This window comes from Blennius ocellaris (genome assembly GCF_963422515.1).
Source record: "Blennius ocellaris genome assembly, chromosome: 5".
Classification (NCBI taxonomy): Eukaryota; Metazoa; Chordata; class Actinopteri; order Blenniiformes; family Blenniidae; genus Blennius; species Blennius ocellaris.
In genome coordinates, this window is record NC_137654.1 from 9,942,419 (window position 1) to 9,968,455 (window position 26,037).

A 26,037-nucleotide genomic window follows, 5' to 3' on the forward strand; every position below is an offset into this window, starting at 1 on the left:
GAGTTTGGCTTTTTTTTCTTTCTTTTTTTTTTATTATAAATTTGAAATTCTGTAGCGGAAGTGCACTCGGTTTATTGACGCGGACCGTCCGGCAGAAAGAGGGCGAGGAGAGCTGCTCCTCTCAGCTCCACTCCGCAGCCCGGAGCCTCTCTTTGTTGTTATTCTGTGCACTTTTCAGAACAGGCGACACACTTTTATGCTCCATTAAGATTTAATAAACCAGTAAGTTACCAGTAACTGCAATCTCTCCCCGTATACTTGCGTTACTTTGTGTAGTATGTAACGTCCCGCACACCGCGGAGCCCTTATGGATTAAACGATGCGGCGGATTTTATATCTTTTTTTTTTTTTACGCGCAGACAGCATGACTTTTTCTCACAAGTTTAATCAACAGAGGTAAGTAAAGTAAAGTTGTGTAATTTACTTTTTTCTTCTGAAATATTCACATTTACTTCTTTCAGCATGCGTTAACTCGCCGAGGCTGTTCTACTTTAACGCCTTTAATACATAATGGGAAATCTCTCAAACCTTAGTCCTTTAGAAAAAGTTCAAAAATAAGCTTACAATCACCGAATGACAAATATGTAGAACTTTTAGTTAGCGTAACATTACTTTTTGGTATCAGGGAAATCTCCTGTTCGTATCGGCGTGAATACATTACATTAAAAAACAACTACTACTTCTTAAAAGCACTTTATTAGCTCCATTAGTGCTCCTTCAACAATATAAGTTATCACTCGAGTTTATGATCTACAATTAAATCAAAGCATGTGTTTTTAGGAGCAATAAGTAGTATTATCAAAATACAAAACAATCTGTTTTAATTAATTCCAATAGTCATTAGCAGCTTATGAAAGTGTATTTTAAAAACAGTGCATTATATGGTAAAATTGTATTTAAACATTAGTAAATGTGCTTGCTAGGGGAAAAAAGTACTCTGATATTAGTTATCTTTTAACCAGATTTAACTACATTGCCAATATTTCTGTCAGATAGCTATAAACTAGAAAAGTATTACACATTCCTGAAAACATCTCTCACAATAGTAGTGTAGTGTAAAAAGAAACAATATCATATATGTTACACTCTTACAGTTGGTGATAATGCCTGGATTTGTGTTGATAATCAAATGTGTTGGCTCAAAGGATTCCATTACATGGTGTAAATTGTACTCAAGTATGATTGAATTAAAAAAAAAACAACAACTATTCAGTGGCCTAAATTATTACTTATTCAAGGAATGTATTTATTTTTATCCACTCCTGTGAAAGAGTCAGTTGAACTTGTGATTCAGAAGGGATTATTGAGTTACCTTTGTGTGCAAAAGCTTTTACAACACTGTTTTAATGTATTCTGCTCTTTGTGAATTACTGTTGTGTTGTGTTTGTTTTATACAACCTCAGCAGTAAAGTTTCCTCTCAGGCCAATTGGAGGCTGTTGGATCTTATTGCTGAGTGCTACCGAAAAAAGTAAAGTAAGAAAGTACCTTCAGCATATAACTCCACTAAACACTTCAAGGTTATGCTAAAATGCCTCAAGACAGCTCGTTTCGGTCAGCGTGATGCTGACAGCATCACACACGGTTGAAGGCCTGCATGTACACAGAGGATCCTCTGCAGGCTGCTGACTGACCGCTCAATTAAAGCACTTCATCTGTGTTGCTGCTTTCATGCAGTGCATGTAGCCAACCTGCATTTTTCTCTTATTACGGCTTAACCTGTCACCTTATGATGAAAAAGCGCCTCAACCTTACAGCGTGTCTGGTCACGCCGCGCATCCCTGCGAGGGCGTGCCGCCGCAGTTTAGAGGGTGCAATTAGGTGTCATTTAAGCTGCCAGGTGATGACGGGGTGCTCCGGCTTTTCGTGTGTCCCCTGTCTGGTTTCTGCGCGGGCGAGTCGATGGGTTTCACTAAATCAAAAACACTGGCCATGCCCTGCCGCAGAGTTCGCAGCCTCGTAAACTTCAATTCACTCTTGCTTGCCTTTCGTCACCTGTTACGACAACACCACTCCTCTCGATCATCAAACGTTAAATCCCACTGTCCCACCAAGGCCATGGATCGCTGGGTTTATTATATTTCAGAGTCAATGTTTGATTTCCATCACGAGGGTTTGATCTAAACATAGCCCCGAATCGGTGGCTGCAGCCGGGTTGCAAATCTTCCCCGCACCATAATTACGGACAGTCTGCTGATCCTTCTTCCTGCAGCACAGGAAACGCAACTCATGCCTTCCTGTACGACATACCGCCGCACACAGACAAATAATGCAAGTGGGTCAGTTTGGGGAGCTGCATTGTCATCGCGGAGGTCTGGCGATGATGGAGCAACACTCTGGTGCAAAAACACACGTCTGATTTAGGTCGAACCAAAACAAAAGCGCTACTTGTGAGATGGACTGACCGACTGACTGTCTCCTGTTCGATGTGTATGTCGTCCCCCCCCCCCCCCCCCCCCCCCCCCCGCCACACACACACCCCACTTATGGAATGCAGCTCATACAGTTATTGTGATCATGAGCCGTGCTGTGGAATTTTACCATCTCTCCCCTTCCCCGGAGCCGCTCTCAGCCTCAGTCCCAATGGTGCAACGTGTCCAAATAGTTTGGTTCCAGCCAGACAGGAGCTGCTCCTGCGCTGTGGCCGCATCCATGTTGACTCCAGCAGGACGAGTGGAAATGTTTACACCGGCTCTGCCAGTGTTCGATATCACTTTATCAGAGGCTTTGATACATTATAGCTCATTCAGAACCAGGAAGGTCTTGCTTTTGTCAGTGACGTTACACCTCAGACATCGTCAGAAAATGTGCAGAGAGCTTGTAAGCACACACAGTATGAGTCTGGTAAGAAGAAAGACTTGTGTGGGAGTTCGGCATCCCGATGCCTCTGGAGAGAAGCAGATGCAGACTCCAATATGGTGTCCTCTAAATCAAGACTCAGAGAGGTAGGTTGAGATTAAAATCCCAGGTTTACTGTGTCACAATCAAAGAGGCTAAGTCAGGTCCTGTTGTCCTGTTGGACTGAACACTGAATAAAGTGATGGGATTAATGTCCAGGTTCATATGCATCAAGAATATCATTCGATTCAGTCAGTGGATCAATCCCATGATGCTTTGCACTGTTTGGTACAAGCTTGTTGTGTTTCCTTTGACGCTGAAACATTTTCCAAGTTTAGAGTCTGATCGGGAAAAATCAGCTTTGTCTTCGTCTCAATCCACCATTTCTGCTTTGCTCTCATATATTTCTCTAAACGGTGTAAATGAAGCATCACTCAGTGATGTCACGTAAGAGGCATGCACAGGAAGGAAAATTTGACCCCAACTAGTGAGGCATGTGCAGACTGAGTGTGTACATGGTCTCCATTTGGAATAATCTGCTTAAACAATCCATGCTGTATGTAATTATTTTTATTTTCCCTATCAGACCAGAATATTCCAATAGATGTGGTTGCATGAAACGTTGTCATTCCATTTCATGACCATTTCATTTTCAAGTGAAAACAGAAAACTTCTGTTGCGTTTTGGCTGTTGTCCGTTTACACAACAACAGTCCATAGAGCCACTGAAAAGCAACGTTTCGTAACTCATATATGTTAGGTTAAAGTCTCACAATAAAATGTGATATTGTATCACCACCAGGAAGAAGAGCTGATGCTGTAAACATCAGTAATTACTGCATTAGAATGTGATATCAGCTGATTTCTTTTCTCGCTTTGTCTGCAGTTGGCATCCAACAACTGTCTTTATTTTTATTTTTTTAACTAATTTAAATGACAGGTGATGAAATATTGTGACAGAAACTCTGCTATCCTGCCATTCGATGTGACGGACAACCACAAAGTGTTGAGCCAAAAGTTTGCACTGTTAGAGTAACCTCTCGATGGGTGAATCTACACTGACCACATTGATGTCCTTTACGATTTTGAGTCCAGTCTGGTTGTGGATAAATTTTTTGCAATTACGTACCAGAGGCCTCAGTTAATCACTGTCTGTGTGTTTGTGTCTTGTGTGTGTGTGTGAGAAGTGGCCAGGCCACGTGAGGAGCGTCTGTTACACTGAGTAAATAGGTGTGGTTAAATGTTTTCCATCATCAATTGGTGCTGGCTCTGCGTCTGCCCCGACGAACCCATGAGTCTTTATGCCTTTAGAGCCCCCCTCTGAAATCACTCAGAATGCACATTCCTCCACAGGAGCAATAAATTAGACGCTCTGCTCCATCATGGGCAATTTGTTATTCTGCCAGAGACTCTGAGGACGACCGTTTTCAGAATGCAGAGTCCCCCCCCCCCCACCGGGGGTAAACGGAGGGCTCGGGCACAGACATGAGACATGCTGTGCCGAAAGAAGCGGCGGTAACCTTCTTCCATTTTTAATGCTCGGTTCATTTCTCGAAACTCACCTTTTCTGACTTTCTCTCTGTTCCTGCCGACACCCTGTATGAAAACCTGAAATGTTTGTACAGTCTGACGTGACTGTGTTGCCTCTGTATCCCTTTGACCCTGCAGCAGTTTGCTGTCTGGACCTGTTTTTAAGTGTGCTGGTGAGTAATTTTACTGTCTTTGTCTTCCTTTCAGGTCATTCAGAAAATGAGAGGAGGTGGAAATGAGACTGCCAGAGCGAGAAGACACATAAAGACAGAAAAGAAGGAAATATAAGCCTCGTGGCATTCTTATTTTTTCTTTTCGGCACGCATTCTGGGATAATTAAAACCACATTTGTATGTCCGTCCCTGCAAGGAAGTCCCTGATGCGTCCGCTGGTAGAATACTGAGCGTGAGCTGACACTTGCCCCCCCTCTCAACATGCTGGCTCTGAGACTGGAGCAAGGCAGGCGGGGGGTCGGCGAGGTCGAACGCCGCCAGAAAGAGCCCTGGCTGGGCCGACCGTCGGGGAGGCCGCCTCCTCACGAGCCGGGCGCCAGCATCAGGGACAAGATCTCGCAGTGGGAGGGTCGCAGTCAGCAGGGCGGCAGCCAAGACGCCGGAGTAAGCGCACGCCGTCCGACCGTGACCCGGGCACGGTCCGAAGATATTCTCGGTAACGTGCGTTCCAGTCGGATCTCAAAAGCAAAAATCTTGGGATTGGATTTTCGGGAATCCCCAGAACAAGGTGAACGCAGCGTGGCCACTTGGAAGTCGGAGCATCTGCAGAAATATTCCGCCCAGCTTTCAGCCACAACGCCAGAAAACAAAGTTCTCCCAACGAACCAGTTTGCATCTTCAAAGGTGGAGGGGAAACAGACTGTCGTTGCCAATGGCGAGCACAAAGTGGGACGCATCCTGGACCTCGAAGTCGTTTCTAAACCTCTCCCTTCGTCGACGGACGACCAAGAAGATGGCATGCCAGCGGGAAACTTTTACACTTCACGTGGTTTCTGGAGGAAGCTGGAGGGCGACCGGCTGCTGTGGGAGAGAGGCAGGGAGTCATCAGGTGAGGTTGTTCCACCTCCGAAACCTCAGAGGACATTCCAGTATCAGGGAGCCAACAGCAACAACGGCACAGGGAGATCCCTTCATAACAACCACTCCAACGGGAGGAGCAGGAGGGTTGCCCGCCCCCCCAACTTCCCTCCCCCACCCTGTCCCGTCGCACAGACCGAAGGCCTGTCGAGGCACAAGAAGAACAGGTGAGTCCTCGGACTGAAAGCTCGAAATAAATCACAGGTGATTGGGTTTTTGCTGCAGCTGTGCTTTCAGGGCAGTTTCTTTTTTTTGGGGGGGGGATGATCCACTGTAGCAGTGGATTTTCTGGCTGGGGTCCTGTAGTGATGTCACATGATATCTGGCTGTATTGTTCTCTATTGTTCGGTCGTGGCCTAGTTCCCCCGGCAGCCGTGGGTTCAGGGTCACCATCAGCAGACACGCACGCACAAAACACAAGCGCTCTCCTCCACTGTCAGCCAAACAAAGCTTCAAAACAAAACCCTGTTGTGGACGTTGTCTATCGGCTGCCATGTTAAACCTGGCCACCGTTTGCTAGGAAATGTATATGTCAAGCTTATTCATTCACAGTTTGTCATAAGATCGTAATTAAATTTACATACAGATTGGAACGAGCTGATTTGTGTAGGTTTACTTTCCTTACATTACCATGATCGAAGACATTCTCACACTCCTCACTGGGTATCGCTGTGGGCCTGACATTATTGGCCGATTGTGTTCAGTGGTTTCCAATCTTTTTCATAAATTTTTTTTTATCTCAAAAGGTTAATTAATCTCAAAATTTTTCCTTTGCTTGAATGAAATCTTATTAATTCTCTTGGTGTACTCTTTTTTTTTTTTTTTTTTTTTTACCTTAGCTTACCTTAGTTTTTACTTACTTACGTTTTTCACATGCCTTGAACCCTGCGGCTTCAACAATGACACGGCTAATTTATGGTGGGTTATATTCACCATAAATTAGCCCTCCATAGCCCACAAATCACCCTAACGGAGACAGGATGTTCACCTTCATCACGCCCATGTCATCACAATACTTTAAAGATTTGAATAGTGATGTCTCGCAAAATTTAAAAAAAAATAGATGATACAGTTTAAATATGAATTCTTAAACTTCGTTTTGTGACATAAATTCATTTAATGCTGACTCGCCTATTTTTTAAAACATAAATTTTTTTAAACAAACATATTTTTTTAAACATACACGTTGCCACTGACTTGTGCGGGAGAATGAATGTGACTGTGTTGCTTTGAGACGGCGGAGTCGTATTAATATCTTGTTTCTGTGTCCGTGTCATGATAAAAGCTGTTACACACTGTACAAGGAGACATATTTGTTACATAACACTTGTTTATCCAGATTTGCAGGTCACCCAGCCACTTGATATAGAACAACTCAGTCATAACCTCCAACTGTTTATGTGTGAGAGGTACACACTTATTGAAAGCTAGCAATTACGACTGCTTCTACACTCTTTTCTAAATGTCCATTTGCATCATGAACGTGTTGCTGTGGGAGTCCTGGAGGTCTTTCTCTGCTATCTGGTACTATTTTATTTTCCTAGACATCACAAACCATCAGCCCACATAATTATGCAGTTTTTAAAATGTACTGTTATTTCAATTATCTTTTTAATTTTGTTTACCAGCGAATTGTCTCAGTCACTCAAATCTTGCAGTTTGAGGTTGCAAATGTGACACTGTAATAAAAGAGTTATCGGCCCTTGTTTTATTTGCCTTGAAACCAAAATGAGTCCACAGCAGTGCTGCGTTGGTCGGCTGGGCAGAAAAATCCACGGTACTATGGTCAATAGATTTTCAGTCAAATGAGGTCAAGATGAGCAATATGAGGGAATAAATATTTTATTGTTCCATTTCTCCTTTAATGCGTTGTTGACTCAGCAGGAGAAGTGGAGGAATTGAAACAGCATTTTAAAAAGAAAGCAATAAACATTGGAAAACAACAGAGGTGGAACATTTTCTGTTGTATCAGGTTTCTTTGTCGAGATTTTTTCTTGAGGGTGGAACTATCTACAGTCAGCTCAAACACTTGGGTCTTTAGTGTGACAGAATACGTTTTTCTCAGTTGTATCATGATTTTGTGAGATGTAGCTAATGGTGGGCTTTCCTACACACTGACTTTACTTTAAAGTTCCTTGCTTTAGATATTATCAGTGTCTATTAATGGAAAGATATGGCAATAACATACCAATCATTTAGAAATAGTGTTGAATCATCTGTTATAACCTAAGAAGTGCTAAAAATTAATTGATAAACACCATTGTTTGTATGTTATCAAATGTCCCCAATGGGTGTTTCTTTGCTAAAGTTAAAGTTTGCTAAATTTAGCAGCTTTATTGTGCCCATGTTCAACATATCTGTATGAATGAGCTTCCTGAACTGTTTGTTGTGTGTCAGCGTTGTTTGACTTGGCAGTGGAATACGTCTCATTATTTTTCCTTTCATGTGCGCTCGTAGCATGATTTCCAGAGGAAGCCTTTGGCTGTCATTCATTGTTGCATGTTATGAAACACCTCCACAGGACCGGGTGTTACATCACTCTGAACTTGAGTTTCTGACTCCGTGCTGACTAAAGCTGCTGAAAACACATGCACTGACACATGTTTCCAGATAACATCTGTATCATATAAGACTTTTATTTCTGGGGCACTTTATGATTTTCAAGACACTGAAAACCAGGTTTCCTTCAAAGCTGTGGGAGCATCGCGCAATGGACGACCCCACCAGCCATCAACGTGTGTGTAATCCTGTGAATGACTGTGTGTGTGTGTGGGAATGGGAGGGATTGTGTAAAGCAATGCAGAAGCAGTCAATGTGCCAGATAAGTCCAGTCCATTTTCTTTTTTTAAAACTGCATTTGCTGTTTTTGTTATCAACAAGGTTTTCCGTGGTGGGACTCGGGTTAAACACAAGACAATAGCTGAAACAATGCTATGGCGGCTATCTTTAGGCCCGTCCGGTTTTTCACAGGCTTTCCATTTTCTCTCCACCACAGGAAGTCTTTCGAGTACGAGGACGCGGCACGTCTGACAGCAGAGCGATGCACGCTGCGAGACGAGGCCAGGCAGTCGGGCCTTTACCACGCGTACTCTGACGACAACATTTATGAGGACATTGTCTGTAAGTTGAGCTCCTTGTGTGTGTTTAATAGTCGAAGACCCTGTTGTGATTGGTGAATTTCACTCGCTGGATGAAAGAATTGTTTTTCTACATTGTAGTTTCCAGCAGTTTATTCACACCCTTTCAATTAAAAAATCATAAACGTTACAATCAGCCTTGAAGGATAGTATCTCCCAAGCGATTTGTCTGCTGAGGACAAAGGCTGGAGTTTTGTTGCCTATTTATCCAGAGTGCAGAGGGAAACATGACAGAAGCTAATCTCCTGTCTCTCAAACATGCAAATAGCAAAATCCTATCTTAAAGGGGCAATGCTGGCATAGCAGCTGCCGTAATATTTATGGTTAAAACACTATATTTTATGCTGTCACAGTGACCTCGCCTTTTCAGGTAATCTCAGAGTGTAAAGCATCCTGCCATCCTGTGTAATCCTTCCCGCTGTCTCGCCTCAGGTGAGGCGACCAGAGATAACCCCTATGAAGATGTCAAGCTGTCTCCCATGTGTCTCCCCATTGCAAGGCCTCGCATCTCAAAGGTAACGGAACATATCCTTTCACAGGAGAGGAGGCTTCCTGTCTGTAAAAACTGATACGCATCCCACCGGAGATTGAAAGGAAATCAGGGAAGGAGAGCGATGGAGCCTGATACCATTTAATTAGCTCAGACGACTAACTCCACACCTCTTGTGTTCCAGTTGTCTCCCAAAAACCAAACAATGCACGGCTACGCTGGAAAAGTGGAGCAAAAGGTGGTCCAGGCTTCCAAAGCTTCAACCCTCGCAAATTCTCCCAAGCCGGCAACACCCCGACTGGCAAGCACTCAGAAAACACAAAGGACGCCCCAGGTAGTTTTTTTAGATGGTAGGACAAAACCTACCTGAGCACCAACGGGCACACAAAACACAACAAATGTTTTCTCTTTTTAACACGTTGTCGTGTAAATTGGATGTTATAGTCGCCGTTCAACCGCAAATGTTTATCATTGTGGGAAAATGACCTGAAACAACCCTTTGCACACACAATAAAAGCATTCTAACTCCACACAGAGTGACTGGAAAGGTCAAACTCGACCCCGGATACTAACAGTTTCACCCGAAAGCAGACAAATGGATCTCATACTGGTCATTACGGAGGTCTTCAGGACTCCCACTCACTGCTAAACTGCTAAATATTACAATTTTAATTCATCTGAGTAGAAGTTGGCTGAAGCTCTCACTAATCACTCAAAATAAATCCAGGTGTCCGTGTCATAAAAGGGTTAAAACATGTCTTTTGCATTTTGATTAATTAGTGAACATTTTTAACGGGCCTAAAACATTACCACAATAAAAGTGAAAAGGAGTGATTTTATCTTGAAGATTGAGATTTTCGTCACCATATCAAGACCAAAGACATAAATACGTTGCGTGAATAACGTGGCATTCTCAGAATAGTATTTCCACTCCATTCCTGACCTTCTTGTCACGTCGACGGAACGTGTCGTCATTGGATGATGTGGTTGACCGACAGCGTATTTACACAAATTCCCTCCAATGGGAGACGAGCCGACTGGTGCGTCTTCTGTGAAACGCTGAATCATGCGCTCTTTGCTTTGAGGAGGCGGTGACTTGTTGAACAGGAAGGAGAGGATGCTGTGAGGAATAGATAGAGGTAGGACAACATGCGCGAGAGCTTCTCAAACATTCAGACGGCGCTTAAGTTTAGACTTGTGACCCATGGCCTCCAAACGACTGTCGATGGGCCGGAGCTTCAACGGCAAGGTAAAGAACCACACCTTTTGAACATGTGTATCTGTAAAGGTGGCGACTTGTAATGGATCAGGGCTAAAAAATGGCCTGACGCTTGCGTCGTGCCTCCGAGCAAGTTTGACAAATACCATTCTATTTTTAGAAGGTATTTTAACAGGACGTCCAACTTTTCAGTTTGTTCTTCATATGTGACTCTAAACCAAATAATAAGAACAAAGAACAAACACGAACAACCAACATTTAGTCAATTGTCCTCTATTGACCACTTGCGATATCAACACTGTCATTATGCAATGATAGTGTTTCACTGTCAAACAAGTTTGTTTCCTTGGTACAGTTTGTCCCTCTTAAAGGTTCGTTTGAGCTTCCTGAATGGGCTGTTTTGGAAAACCTTCCGTTGATCTTACCGTACGAATGCAGAGCGGTCGTTGAATTGAGTGCACCCTGGGACTTTCAACTTCGATAAACGCGGGAATGTAAAGGGGTAGAGAATCTATAATCCATTATGTACTTAGAAGCTGTTATCTCATGATTACCTGTAATCACAAACCTAGAATAGTTTCAAACTATGGGTCTGACAAGCACCGGTGAATGTGTTCCTCCTTGCAGTACGTCAACAAGATTTTGACCATCTTTGACGACAAGCGTGGGAGGAAGAGGGTGAAGAACCAAGGAGTCTCGGTGCGAGGTGAGATCCAATGTCACCCACATCAACACGAGAGCGTGTGGAGCCACTTGCTGGAAATACCCAGCGTTTGATGCTATAGAGGCCAGCTGTGCTGGGCAAAGCCACAGATCATGAAACAAAGGCTGACTGTCTGCAACTGATTATGGCTGGTCAAATTATTCCCATTCCTCTGCTCCATACTAATCTGCCTCTCTCCTCTCATTCGCGTCTATAGAAGAGGCCAGTGGGACAGAGAGTGACGCTGAGGACGGCGCTGATGGTACCAGTATGGAGTCAAACCTTTCCTTTAAATGTGTTGATTTATGTCGAGACAGTGGCGAGGTATGCTTTGGCGTTTAGTTTGGAGACAGTGGCCCCGATGAAGGTGCAGACTTGATTCGTGGGGAGATTCCAGGATGAAAACCATGAACAGACGAGAGGGACAAAGGATGCTGGAGGGGGATCTGGAGGAGAGGAAGACCTCAGAAGATTCCTGGGTGTATTAAAGTAGGACAGGAAGATGGGCATTATGATGTTAGAGGAGGTAGATGCAGATGACGCCTGAACAGAGCAGCAACAAGAGAAAAACTAATTAAGATTTGCATCAATTATTTGTTACTATCGTACATTTCTTTTTTCATAGAAGAAAAATCTAATTCAATTGAGACATTGTGAAGACACCATGTGAAAAAAAATATTCAAACAAGAAAACACAATCGAAACAGGCGGGCAGGAAGAAAGAGAATGAAAACAAAAAAGAGGAAAAAACTTGATTGTATTGTTTGCTGTTACTTCAACATTGGGTGTAATGAGTGAAACAAATAGAGGAAGAGTTTCTCTGTGTGTTTACCATATTCCCATTGAGTCCTTCCTGATATGATATAAATGCTGCTTTACAGTGAAGTTGGTGCATTTTCAAGACTCAGTTCTATTATCAACTTTAAAGTACTTTATAAGGTCCACCACATAACTGATCCCAGACTCGACGTGCCAAGTCTCTGGCAAAAGTTGTTGCGACTTGGAGCAGCCAAATACACACTTTTTAATTCTTGTTGGTATAAAATTTGAATCTGTTGATACACGAATTACACAAATTGAAGCATTGACCCATTTCTAAAGTTGTTGATCATTTAAATGAATCATGATGCCACATGCTTGATTTGATGATGTAAAATTGGAATTTGGAATAACAATGTGCAAAGGCAGAACACACTCTCTCCATCACAGGGCGAAACAGGGACACAGTCGACCACATACGCACACACACACGCACGCACGCACACACACATCCACTTTTAAGCATTTTAGAGTCTCCAGAGAAAACCAATGCACACACGTGATGAACATGCAACCAGTCAGCCAGTCTTGACTCAAACCCACAACTTTCCTGCAATGACGCAACAGTGCAAACCACTACTCCGCGGTGCATGTACGTCACATTGTATCTTCACAACAGACAGGATGTGCAGCTGTTGTTTTTGCAGTGCATTTTTAAATATGACAAGTATCTTTTTTTTTTAAGGTGTTTTTTGTTTTTTACATTTATTTTTGGTCATGGTAACTGGCTGGGTTACTGAAACCCCCTCAATCTTTCCCGTGATCTCTGATTGTCCATCTCGCCCTGTCCACCTGAACCAAGCGGCTTCCAGTGGAGGTTGAGCACCTTGTGTCACGCCGTCACCATTACTGTATGAATGTGATAGTGGACACCATGTACTGCACTATATCAGTAATGTCCATTCACCATTTATGTTGGCTCTGCGTGCCGGTTGGGCTTTGTCCCAGCATGACTACATTGTCGGCCTGTGTGGTGTCTGGCAGGCTCCAGGAGATCGGTCTACAAGCAGTCCACGTTGAAGCGGCGGCCAGGCTACCGCACCCTGGAGAAGGATCTGATCCAGCTGCAGCAGCAGCAGCTTTTCCAGATCTTTGTGGTGGTGTCGCTGAGAAAAGGCTCCTCGGGAAACACCTACTCTCCTGAAATTACACAGCAGTTTCCCAAAATGGTAAGGAGGAGCCTTTACAGTAACATTACCCCCACCATTCTTCCAGGCAGTGGGAACGACTCCACTTTGATCACATTGCTTTGATTTAATGCACCAATTCCACATACGATGCTTAATCTTGTTTGGCAAAAGTCAAAGGAGGATGATTCTTATTTTATGTGACAGGCGATTAAGATTTAAGATTGTCTTTAAGGGAGTTTCCCTGATTGACTGAATAACTTTCACGAGGATTAAAGCTGTTTTTCTTTGTGAACTGCTGTGCACAATGTGGTCAATGATACAAATCGTAAAAAGTATTTTTCTCTGATTTCTATTCAAGAATACTCAGCACTGCTTATTTAACTAACCAGGTGGATTGTGGGTAACCAGGTGGGTCGTATGCTGACTGTACCTCTCGTTTGAATAATGTTTGCACTACTACACTAGCTTGTCTGTGTTTCAGTTCGAGAAGTCGTCCCGGCTCTCCAGAGAAGCTGAGGATCAGCTCAAAGTGATTCCCAAGTTCTGCTTCCCCGACACACTGGACTGGAAACCCTCTGCTCACATGCCGAGGTCAGCCTCATGTTTTTTGGGGTTTTTTTTACCACGCTAACGCGTACCCTCTCATCTCGCCTACAACAGCAGTCGCTGTATTCCGTTTTCATCTTCTTCTAATCATCCACACCTTTTATGTATTTACCACATAGCGTCCAACTATTCATTCCATGTATCATGTTGATTAGTCCATTTCCTCTTTTCCTGTCTGATTCCTCAGCTGCAACCAATAAACCCCACTACAACAATGCAAATTCCACAGGGTTTGTTCAAATTGTGCTTGATCTAATTAAATCTGTGAATGCAGAGATGGGTCGGGCAGTCTTTATGGGGTTTATTGCTTTGATGTGGGTTGTCACTTTACATCTGTTTACATTACATTCCTGTTCTTAAGCCAAATATAGACGTGGCCGTGCACATAACAGGAAAACATGATCTACCTCCTTTAAATGTGTTTGCTTTTTGTATTTGTAGAGGCTCCATGGAAATGTTGGGAATACTGGTTTATTAGGTAATGGATAGTAGAAACACATTACTGAAAGGCTTTGAATTTTGGCTGTGTAAAAATTATTTTAATTAGAGTTAATGCTCGCAAAGACGGAGCTGTCTTTCATGGCAGCATCACCGAAATCTCAGCTCGGGTCTCAGTGTTGTTGTTTTGTCCGCTACTCTTAGGAAATGTGTTTACATGCCGAGGGGCCTTATGTTTGACACCCCTGTCCTAAATTATGCTATTGTCCCTAAACTCCCATTCAAGAGGGGGGTGGCCATATTTAGACTGAACCAACTCGAATGAACTCGAACTTCGAACTCGAATTTGCTTACCTTTCTAGGACTTGTCTGTACGTTGATAGTTTCTCAGTGGTTTGATCCTTTAGTCATAAGATTAAAGAGTGTCTTCCTCCAACTCACTGATGTAACTTTGTCTGGCATCACTGTGTGAATCAGTCAACAGACTGCATCAATTCTAGCACTTAGAAGTACCTGTCAACTGCATCATGTTTTTTTTTGTGTGTAACTTTCAAATTCAGTTGTCTTTTGCATTTGTGATTGAGTGTTCATGTTATTCTTTCTTTTGTCTTCTGCCTGCGTCCTGCCAGTTTTCACATGCTCTCTCTTGTTTTGACATTGTGTCCACAGCGAGACCTTCTCCTTCGTCCTGACCGGAGAAGACGGCAGCCGCTGGTTCTGCTACTGCCGTAAAATCCTGGTGAGCACGCATGTGTCTGACTCACGAACTCCAGCGTTCATGTGTTTATGTGCAGTGTGTGATGACATGGCAGGCCGCCACGTGCTTACTCAACATCTCGCAGGAGAAGTGAATCACTGACCATAAACCGCTTCAGAATCAGTGACACAAAGCAGGAGGAATTTCATCAGTTTTCCCTCAATTTTGCCCCACAAGGACAACAGCTGTTAAATTCTTCAGGCCATTTTGAGCGCGGGCTTATCTGTTCATTCAGCTTTTGACTCTTTTGCAGCTATGTTGTGTCAATACTCTGTAGCGCGAGGACAGTTTTATCTGTCCCTCAGTAAATAAGCTGACCTCTGCTGTCATAAATGTAGATAGACTTTGGACTTTAGACATTTTCCACTCAACACATGAATGTATTATCAAGTTTATTAAGATGGCAAAAGAATTTCTCTGCTTTTGAAGCATTTATTGATGATTTTGTTTAAAAAATACCCAAGTATGACATATAGACCTTTATCTTCCAGCCCAGTGGAAAGGGGAAGAGGCTTCCTGAGGTGCACTGTATTGTCAGCAAGCTGGGCTGTTTCAACCTGTTTGCGAAGGTACAGTAACCATGTAATACATCTACTTTTATATACATGCTCATAGAATCCTTTATGGCAAGTTGAAAGTGTGTTGTGTATACTTACGTTCAGTGTTAATCCTCTTAACGTAGTGTATGTGCACGTATTAGGATGGAATGAGGCTACAATGCAAGATAATTTTGTGCAATCAATGGGTGTGTTTTTCAAAAAGAGAAGTTGTATGCGTGTCTAAATGTCCCACCCATTCTCCAGTGAGCTGCAGCAAAATGTACAGGCGGCATGTGAGAAAAACGGTATTTCCAGATTGTCCAGATTGGTGTGTACTGTGTGTTCAGATTCTGGAGGAGGTGGAGAGGAGAAGAGAAATGTCCCCGGCGCTCGTTTACCCCTTCATGCGTAGCGTGATGGAAGCCCCTTTTCCAGCGCCCGGACGCACGGTCACCATCAAGAGCTTCCTCCCTGGCACAGGGAATGAGGTAACCTCCAAAACCAAAAGAGGAAATGTTATTTAGTGGTTTAGTTCCCCCTAACCACTCCTTCCCGCAAGCTTGGTCTGACTCAGAATTTGAGGTTGTCTGTGGAGACAATAGAGCTGGCTTTGTATACTGGAGCCGCTAAGTGTATTATAACCAGCAACGGAAAAGTATTGAGTCATCACCATAACAGATCAAAAATAAGTGAAGTAATGACCCTTCCCATAAAGACCCAGGAAATGCTGCAAAGTCACTGTTTTCTTCTGAATCAACTGTCAGGACCCTCCTACAGTTTCAGTGGACTCTTACTTATGTCCTGGTTGCGTGTTTCTTTTCCTGCTACTCATATTTCTCTAAAAGTAGGAGTGATTGTGTGTGGTTGTCTCTCCCCTGAAAGCTCATGGTGATAGCTGAAATGCAAGATTCCGTATTTTACCCAAACGCGCTGAGTTCTGGTGAAGCTGAGATGAGTTTCCTTATACCTGTCTATCCTGACAACTACACACACTCACATTCACACCGAGAGGCCAGAAGCACACACCGACATGCAGGGGGAACATGCAAACTCCACCTGAACCTCCGTGCTGTAAGACAACGGCGCTATAAACCTTTATGTATCTACTCTAAACAGGTCTATTAATAATGCTGACACACTGTCGTTGTCAGGTACTGACTCTGTGTCGACCGGTGGACTCCAGACTGGAGCACGTGGACTTTGACAGTCTGCTGCAGTGTCTCAGCGTGGGGAAACTCCTGCAGGTCTTCGCCTCCCTTCTGCTTGAGAGGAGAGTCATCTTCATTGCCGACAAGCTCAGGTACGACACGCAAACTGCCAACTGACGTTCAAATCCACCAGAGAAGCTTTGCAGTTTAAAATATTAGTCAAGTGAAACAACACTCGTCACTGCATTGTATTATCTACCTGTATGTACCTGAGTTGGATTCTGTGCCGCGTGACTAAATTCCAAACTGCGAAACAAGTCTCAGTGGCAAGTTGAGTCAGGTTTATTTATTCAACAGCAGCTCTTGACCCTGCCCAGCCTGAATATCCTTCTGTCATATTTGAGAGTACAACGGATACAGAATGAAAATGTGCTGGTCTTGCTCATTTTAAACAAACGTGATTGTATCTAGCTGTTTGCTTGATTGATGAATGACTTCAGAGCAGACGTTCAGACGTACCTACAGAGAGTCAGATGAGACAATAAAAGCCATTCAGGGGACTTTGCTCAGCTCATGTGTTGCAGACACACTATGGTTAAAATCCCGTTGCTAAGTCTCTCTGGCTCCAGGGGGAAGAGTTAGAATAAACACAAAAGAAAAAAAAAAGTGTGCACTGTATTGTGTTACTATTGCAACAACACATCATCGGTAGGGTGAAGCTAACCTGTCTCACGAGCTCAGTTTCTTTGTTTAGTCTCAATTGTTGATAAAATGCCACTTTTCTGAATATGTGCCATATAAAAGAGTGCAAGACTACAGAGCTGTTTTAAGTTGATATCATAACTAAGTATTTCATCTTTCTGTGCTGTTTCACACTGTAATTTTCATTCTTTCCTGTTGACATGTAAAACCAGAGTGCACACAGGAATGACCACAGTTTAGTTTATGTACAGCCACATAGAAACAAGAGAAAACTAGGAGGTAAAGTTAAAAAGCGAGTGACCAAACATTTTGACTGACAAATAACAAAAACATCAACTAAAACACGAGCTTCTCATTTTTTAAAAGAAGTCATACATGTGTGGCACGCTTGATTTGATTTTTTTTTTCTGGCGTGCACCAGGTTTTGAAGGTCATTTTTCAGCATGAGAAATGAAAGACATAGTGAGTGCATTTTTCATTTAAAGGAACATCTCTTGAATTCTACCTCTTTTTAAAAGAGGCTACGCAATGCTTGATGTGTTTCTGCACCTCGAACTTCCACTCCCTCAACTATGTGATAGTTTGAATAGATTCTTGTGCCGAAGCTTGTTGAATACAAACTTAACATAGTTTCACATCTTGTGCCAAGAAATATTTCAAAGTCCTACCAATGAATTGGAAAGGTTATAAATGTAAAGGTGACGCCTTCATAACCTTATGTTTAATTGCACCCTTTCAAACAAGTCACTGGAAAACTCAACCTGATCATTTCTGCATCAATTTGTGTTCCTTTAACAAACTTTGGGGTCGTGTTGCACTGAAGCCAACTGGATAAAGGTACGATAAAGGCCAACAGTCCATCGCAGGGCAAACAGGATTTCAGTCAACTTACGGACAGAAATAAAAAAAAAAATGAACGTTGCTGTTTGGTTTAGGAGAGACATGAATCTAGAAGAGAATAAGGGGTGGCTCTGGAGCCAGTCAGGAAGAAGGGGGAAATGTTTCCCACCATTCCTACAACTGCGCAAGAAGTGTCCCCACAAATAGCCGTAAATACCGCAGCATCAGTTGCATTGTGGGAGAACTTCCTGACGCTGTCTGCCGAAGGCCCGCCGTGAAAATGTTGTCAAATTAATTCCGTCTTCGGCGAGCTGTGACTGATATCTTTGCGTCACAGGATCTTTGTGGGAACTGCGTAGCATTGTGTTCAAGCTTATCTCTGCCTCCTGTGTGGCAGCGTGCTGTCTCGCTGCAGCCACGCCGTGCTGGCGCTGCTGTACCCGTTCACCTGGCAGCACACGTTCGTGCCCGTGCTGCCGGCCAGCATGCTGGACATCAGCTGCTCGCCCACGCCGTTCCTCATCGGGGTGCTGGCACCCTGCCTGCCCGAGCTGCTGGAGCTGCCCATCGAGGAGGTGTGTGCGTGCGTGTGTGTGTGTGTGTGTGTGTGTGTGTGTGTGTGTGTGTGTTTGCTTTCAGTCAACAGGTTCTGTTTCTTTTGCAAAAATGTAACGCTCATTCCTTCCTCACTCCATCTTCCCCAGGTGCTCATCGTGGATCTGTGTGAAGACAAGTTTGTTGTTCAGGTGTGTACACACGGCATTGTGTAATGCGAATGATAGGTGTGGTTGCAGTAGGAGCAATGGCTTTGCCTGCACTTGTCTTTTGTTGGCACTGGAGTGTGCGGAGGCTGGCAAAGAAAACCGTGCTCTCACACGTAAGAGAGCAGGATGTGAGCTCGCAGTGGGAGTCTGGTGGTTTATTCAGACCTGCAGGTTTGTCAGCTACTAATCTCTCCGTCAGAGTCGGTGGTGAGTAACGGCCGTGTTTGGATTTGATCTTGATTTTGGCAGGATTCCTCATTCACGTCTCACTTTCTAGGATCAACCTGTAACTGCAGCCTCATGAGACGTCAGTTATTCAAGGCTTAGCGAGGCTGGTTGCTCCACCAGTTCTGCTCTAAACACCATTACGTCATTGTTGGGCAACTATTTGAACTCAATTCAGTATTGGAGTAGAATAGAATAGAATAGAAAAACTTCTTGAAAAACTAAAATAAACCACATAGAAGTAATTTACTTAGTCAACAAGTTCTGATGGCTTGACGACAGTCAGTGTGTTTCCAAAACTGAAGCTCCTGTGACGTGTTCCCCATCTGTACAATGTGTTGTAGTGAAGTAATTGGCCAGTATATATCCTGCTTTGTGTTTTGATTTTTTGCTTGTGTTTTTCTGCTAAAGGCAGCAAGCACACAAGCTCTTCTTGATGCAGTGATGAAATCTTCAGGTCTCTTTATAAGCTGCTAAAACTAAAATCTATATCAGAAGAGGTCCATGAAAGGAAAAGAGGTGAACCATATCTTAAAGGATCTGTTGCTCCTGTCTTAAGGAGTCCATGGCTAGAGCAAGAGGAAGATTACACACTAATTTAGGTCATAATGTTATGATTACTGGAATATGAACGACAAACCAGTGTATCCAAAATATCTGAATGCTGTGTAGATTAAGAAAACTATCAGCCTCCTCTGATGAAGCACTACATTTGGTACATTAGCGCCTCCAGCTGGTGTTTCAGTAGCAGAAGCATTTGGAGTAAAAATATAGGAGCTGATGCGTCTGTTTCCTTGTTGTCACACCACTAGTTCTGCTGTTCATACCAGAAACCAGTCAAGATAAACATGAAGGAAGGAAGGCTTTATCTTTTTTCTTATATCAGAAACGTGAAGTGTTTTTTTATTTTTAGTATCAATGGATTAGTTCATCACTCCATCACGCATGTTGGATTGTGCACCATAAGTATCAGTAACTGTCTCTGGTCTGTCGGCTGCTTTAAGCAGGCTCAGTGAGCTCTGATCCATTATTTGTTTTTGATGCAGCAACTAAACATCCAGATCGAAGGAATTATTACTTTAGAAAGTAACTGCAGGAATGAAGCAGTATTTAATCCACGATTTACCGTCTATGCGTGCTGTGGGAGTAATCCATACAGATCATCTGCAGCACAGTCACATACAGTATTTTCAGATTTTCTCTTGTCACCAAGCTTCAATGCTAGTTTTTAAGAGGCACTTTTAGCATGCAAACAAAAATATGTTGGGGTTTTCTTTGGTTGTTTTTATGAATTTATCAAGCATAAAGAATAGGACTATGTTTTAGAAAAGAAACAGTTATTTCAAATCATTTACATCGTAAGAGGAACAACATAAAGTTGCACAAAAAAGGGCCGTGAAAGTAAGTGCTCCTGACAAAAATAATCTTGAAGCACTTTGTGAAACTTTTTAGGTTAAATGGAAAATGGCTACTATGTTGTTTAAGCTTTGAGTAATCACTTAACACCAGTGTGCTTAAATAGCAACTGCTTCGCAACATAACACGATACAAAGGAGCGATTCAAAGCGGCCGAGACTCTCAGATGTAATGAAACAAGACAAGAGTGCAGAATTCGTGCCTCTGTGGCAGTGTTGAGTCACTTTATCACAAATTTGTCCTTTAGTTTCTCGACTGGGACACAATGGGCCACTTAGTACATATACCAACAGCCCATCTCGTTATTTTACTGTATATTTATTTGCATGAACCAAAATTCTATATATTTTTTCCCCACCTTGACTGGTTAACAGCATTACGTCAGATTTCAGCTACTCGTGCACTAAAGCACCATAATTAGACTTGAAATTCACGTTGAATATGTCTCTTTGAAGTTGCATTCACATAACCGGACGTTTGCTGTTTGCTTTGTAAATGGTCTTAACTGTGACGACCTCTGCGCAGCTTGGTGATGAAGACTGCATCCTGCCCAGTAAGCTGCAGGCCGCTCTGCAGCAGATCCTGGAGGAGAGAGAGGAGATCCTCAGACAGGACGATGGAGACGAGTACGGAGGTGGGTTCTCTCAGCTTGCGAGGTTTGATACGTATTTCAAGTCTTCCTATACAGGTGAAACTCAACGCATTCAAAGGGTGTTGGATAGACGACCCAATCAGAGCGTCACCTGATTCGTCATGAGACTTGTGGAGTCTTGCGCCATGACACAGCTTTTTCTAAACTTGCAGGGCCTGTTTTTGCGCCTGCTTTTTTTTCCTGAGCTCTCACTGGGTGTTTGAAGTTATCATAAGTCACAGAGGACTGGTTTCTGTCATAATTAAAAGAGGATCATGTTGTCAGAGTGTCGACGCAGGCCTTTAGGCCGCCTCCTGTTCTGCATGGCCTGATCTAAAAATAGTCTAAACAACATGATTTGAAACTGTAAATTATTCCTGGAGGTTTGTAAGAAGTAGCTTTTCTTATTTCTCACTGGCCTGGAAGTAGCATGGCTATTAGGTTTGATATCCTTTGTGTTTTAATCTATGACTATGGTTTTATATATTAAAGAAAGGAAACATATCTGATCTGATGAATTAGAGATTATGATAAATACATTTAAGACTTGTTTGAAAATGTTTGATTTCATGTGGAATATATGTGAAATACATACATTTTACAGTATGAAGTGAAATATGGGAAAAATGTCTACATTTTCATTAAAATTTTTTGAGCTGCATCTGTTTACAGGAGCTGCTTTTACAAACTGTTGCTGTTTTTAAAGCCTTTATCTAAATGTTGTACCAGGCTTTACAGGATTTGTCGTGGTTTGCTGCAGTGCAGGAGCCAATTGTTGTTTTTGTGGTCTGACTTCACAAGCTCTCGTTAACCTCTATCTATTTACCAGACCTTTGGTAGGTTGGTGCAACTTTGTGTTAAGAATGTAGTGAATGTTATAAATAAGTAAAATATTGTATACTATATAAGGGGAGGCCATTTACAAGCAGAAATCTAGACGAGTGGTTCGTTTTAAAGTGTTAAGTACTATCTGAGGGAATAAAGATGAATTATTCTCTGGGTTTACATAAAGAGACTGAAGAAGTTGAGTCAGCCTACATCCACAGAAGATCTTAGTTCTGAAATGTGTTTGAAATAAATTCCAGCAAGTTTACAGAGAAGGCTCGATGCTGTTTTGAGAGTAAAGACCACAATAAGTAGTGATTTCTCTTCTTTAGACAGTTATGTTGGTGTAAATTCACCTTGGCAGCAGAAGTTACATTTTGGACCTTCTCATCTTTTTGCAGACCAGCCGGCCGACCTCAGCTCCCTTGTGTCGGAGGGTTTCGTCCGGTTCTTCGTGGAGCTCGTGGGCCACTACCCGCTCCACATGGTCGAAGCCTCCAACGGCACCAACGAGCTGCAGCGCGACAGCTTCCGCAAGTCCCACCCGTCCCGCGGTGTGCGCCTCTTCCTGCAGCTCTTCATGGAGACGCAGATGTTCGCCGGCTTCATCCAGGACAAAGAACTGCGCAAGGGCAGAGGGAGAGGTGAGCGAGGGGCCGCGACTGGCGGGGCGGCGCTCTGGATTACGCCAGGAAAGATGAAAAAGTCACTCTGAGCAGCTGCGGCGGGAGTTGGTTCTCTTAATTGAATCAGCAGGAGGATGGAAACATCCACGGGCAGTGTCCATCAAGCTCAGAATAACCTGTTGACGTCAACGTCTAATGCATTGAGAGTAGATTTCTTTGATAAGTTGCTTTTCATGTTCACCTCAGAGCTGTGCCAACAAATCTGGACTATGGGGATGATAAAATACAAAAAGCAACAAATAAATTACCTGAAAATAATGCAGCAGACTGACTTCACGGGGTTTATACAGTCTGTGAAAAGAGCTGAAATTGAGAAGGTGTAAAGCATTTTAGATAATAGGCTAACCGCATTTGACATAATGTGAGATGTTACTACATAATAATCTGTTAAACGGTTGAGGGGTTGTGTAATTTGATCATATTAAAGCAAATGTACTGCGTGATGAAGGGAAATGAGTCACAGCAGGCGTCGATTAAAAGATTTAAACGGAACATGAAGACCAGCTTATCAGGTCAACAAGTCAATAAAACACAGCTCACCTTGTCAAGCACACAGAGGTGGAGGAGTGGTTCGCACTCTCTGACCTCACATAGTGGGAAGGTGCCCGGTTTGAGTCCTGGGGGGAGTTTGCATGTTCTCCATGGGCATACATTGACATTCTGGTTTATAGAGTCAAGTATTTTTCTCCCGTCGTCCTCCTGAACGCCGCCACTCACCCGCTGTCCCTGCAGGTCTGTTTGAAGCCCGAGTGGCCGAGCATCTGGACTCGTGCCCCGAGCCGGAGACGAGCGGCGTGAACCGATTCCTGAAAGGACTGGGTGAGTAGCACTGCTCACGCTGTCTCTAAGAGGCTCGCCACCAGCGGCGGCGACGGCTCATTATCCGTCTCTGCTTCTTTCAGGGAACAAGATGAAGCTCCTACAAATTAAGTAGCCTCTTATCTTCTCAAATGAAAGACTTTGTAATTAAAACATGAAAACTTGTTGCTGCTGGACTGGCCGAGAGAAACGAATGTGAACGGGAGGCGAGGAGAGCCGGTGTGGACTTCTCATTGGGTGAAAACTGGAAATGTGTTCAGAGTTCCGATCCGGTGAGGTTTCTTTGAGGAAAACCTTCCAGTCATGACTCTGAACTGGTTATAAACCTGTTTACCTTACTTACATTTGGTTCTGCCTTTTCTGTACATATTTTTACACTTTCTTCTAAATTCCATTGTTATTGCATTTCCCTTTCAGCCATTCCTTTATTATTAAAATTGATTCCACATGTTTGCATTTCAGATTCAGTTGAGGCTTTTTTGAACTCTGATCAGACCATTTCAAAGTGTTTGCAGGTTAAACCGCAATTAAAAAAAGGCCTGTATATACATTTACTGCTAACTTGTTTCCTGTTAACTGGAGTTGTAAATATCTTATTTTTTACATTTTGCACATGTTCAGAACTAATGTACAGTATTTAGAATATTTTTGTATGAAATCATGATGTGTTCCGCACATGTTATGAATAAATGAGTTCTAAGGACATTATTTATGGCGTGTCTGGACTTTTTATGATGCAGAAGAAACGGCTGTATATTCAAGCTAAGTATTTGTACTTAATTACTGTATTTCATTACTTCCCACAGTTGAATACAAATATCGGTACTTTCTCCGCTTTAAATTCTTCAGACGTATTTTTCTATCCTCTAAGTGAAATCCTGGAAACGGCTGGCGGCTGTTCCTCTATAAGGAAACTGCAGTAGTCTGATGTGATCAAGTGACAATAATGGTTGAATGCCAAGACCTTTTAAAGTATTCTATAGTGCTTTCACACACACACACACACACGCACACATATTAAAGGAATATGTCATTGCTAAATGTTCAGCTGACGTATTGTCAAATTCCATATTTACTCCCTCTTAAAAGTAAAAATATATTATACGAAGTTATACATGTTATATAACTCAGCTTGTTCCATATCTGACCTAATGTGATGAAAGTTTGTGTAAATGTCTGTAAGGCAAACATCCAGTCAGTTATCAGTTTACACAAAAAGGCCATAACAGCAATCAGTAAAAAATAAATAGAGATCCAACAAACCCTGTTATTAATTCATTTAAAACTGTTAAAATTTCACATTATAGTAGATTATAGTACTTTGCAAAATTATGTATAAAGCTCATAAAGCAGACTTTAACAGTTAATGTCCAGAACAGATCTGCAAAAAGAGAATGTAAGTATAACTTAAAAGGAAAAGATTTTCATTAATCCAAGAATGAATGTAACACTGCATTTCTTTGAAAGGCCTTAACTTGTGGAACAATCTGGGCGAGGGATCAAAAAAGGGGAAGGAAAGTGTGTGCTTGAGAGGAAAACCCAAGCACACACTGAAGAGAACATCCAAACTCCACAATGAAAGGAGGATATATTTAACAGTGCTGACCACTAAACTCCCCTACGTGTGATGCAGATCACTTTCATGCATGCATGCATGGGTTTCCTCCTCGTCCACCATCCTAAAGCATGCATATATTGCATTTTGAGTTTGTTGATGACAGGATTAACTCAGACGAACCAGGCGAGCAGGATCCTGGTGGCTGGGCGCTGGTGGAGTGCAGACCTGCTGTCGAGGTGGAGCTGTGAAAAAGGCAGGTTGTGCATGAGAGCTGTTAGAGCAGAGGTGTAAAACTCGTATTTCAGGCCTCCCTTTGATCTCAATTTAGCCAAACCAGTAAAAAGAAATGGCACCATGACCTCCGAAATGCCTCTTTGTTTCAGCGTGGAGAAGAAGTACAAAATGTTCGCTTTCATTTCACCTTTTCACAAAACTTCTTACGAACAACTTCTATTTCTTGGGATGAATTAGGATTTGCAGTTCTAGATGATAGATGAGGAACTGGTTTATAAAGAGCCTGGAGACGAGCTGAAAGAAAGGAATGCCCTGAAGGATAGAGCTGCAGGAAAACAAGACTTTCAAGAACAGAAGGTACAGATTTTCCTGACTGAACTCACACTTTGAGCTTCAGGTGCAAACGGCTTCAGGACGCCCTGACGTGACGTTAGATGTAGAGATTGATCACTGATGGCTTCAAAAGACATGTTTTAGTAGAAAAACAAAACTAAGAATAAAGTCAACATGTTGCCAAAAGCAAATATTAAATATGACAAAGTCATTCAGCAGAAAATGTGGGAACATGTCAACTTAAAAATGCAAACTTTTATCTCAAAGTATGACAGTTTTTGTTCTAAACCCAGAACCTGAAAGCGCTTGAATCAGGTCATATGCAAATAAAATAAATGAATATTCATGCATGGCCAGGTTTTCAAATGTTTAAATGCTGTGCTGAATTTCTCACTCCATGTCTCCACTTTTCTTCGTGCACAATTGTGACTAAAAATCCAGACGTCATACTGTATACGTGAGCACACGTGACGTGAGGAGGCTCTCGGACTGGGACCTTCTCATTGAAGGAAGTACAAAAAATAAAGTGCATTTATTTCTGCTTTCTGTCATTATAAACATT

At 42.7% G+C, this 26,037-nt stretch overlaps 1 protein-coding gene across 2 annotated transcripts; it reads left to right on the forward strand.

Annotated features, from left to right (window-relative positions):
* The first annotated feature begins 147 nt into the window (after positions 1 to 147).
* dennd2c (DENN/MADD domain containing 2C) lies at positions 148 to 24,058 on the forward strand. 2 transcript variants are annotated; one of them, XM_080496623.1, is made up of 19 exons: positions 148 to 396; positions 4,573 to 5,623; positions 8,452 to 8,576; positions 9,026 to 9,108; positions 9,268 to 9,417; positions 10,930 to 11,008; positions 11,223 to 11,273; positions 12,809 to 12,993; positions 13,436 to 13,545; positions 14,668 to 14,737; positions 15,247 to 15,324; positions 15,642 to 15,782; positions 16,446 to 16,594; positions 18,382 to 18,559; positions 18,689 to 18,730; positions 20,915 to 21,023; positions 22,247 to 22,489; positions 23,264 to 23,350; positions 23,434 to 24,058. In XM_080496623.1, the coding sequence occupies exons 2-19, from the start codon at positions 4,800 to 4,802 to the stop codon at positions 23,463 to 23,465; spliced, it is 2,736 nt and encodes a 911-aa protein (XP_080352749.1). In that variant the 5' UTR covers positions 148 to 396; positions 4,573 to 4,799; the 3' UTR covers positions 23,466 to 24,058. The 2 variants fall into 2 exon arrangements, with proteins under 2 accessions (XP_080352749.1, XP_080352750.1); XM_080496624.1 differs by having other exon boundaries at positions 11,223 to 11,267.
* Positions 24,059 to 26,037: the final 1,979 nt, after the last annotated feature.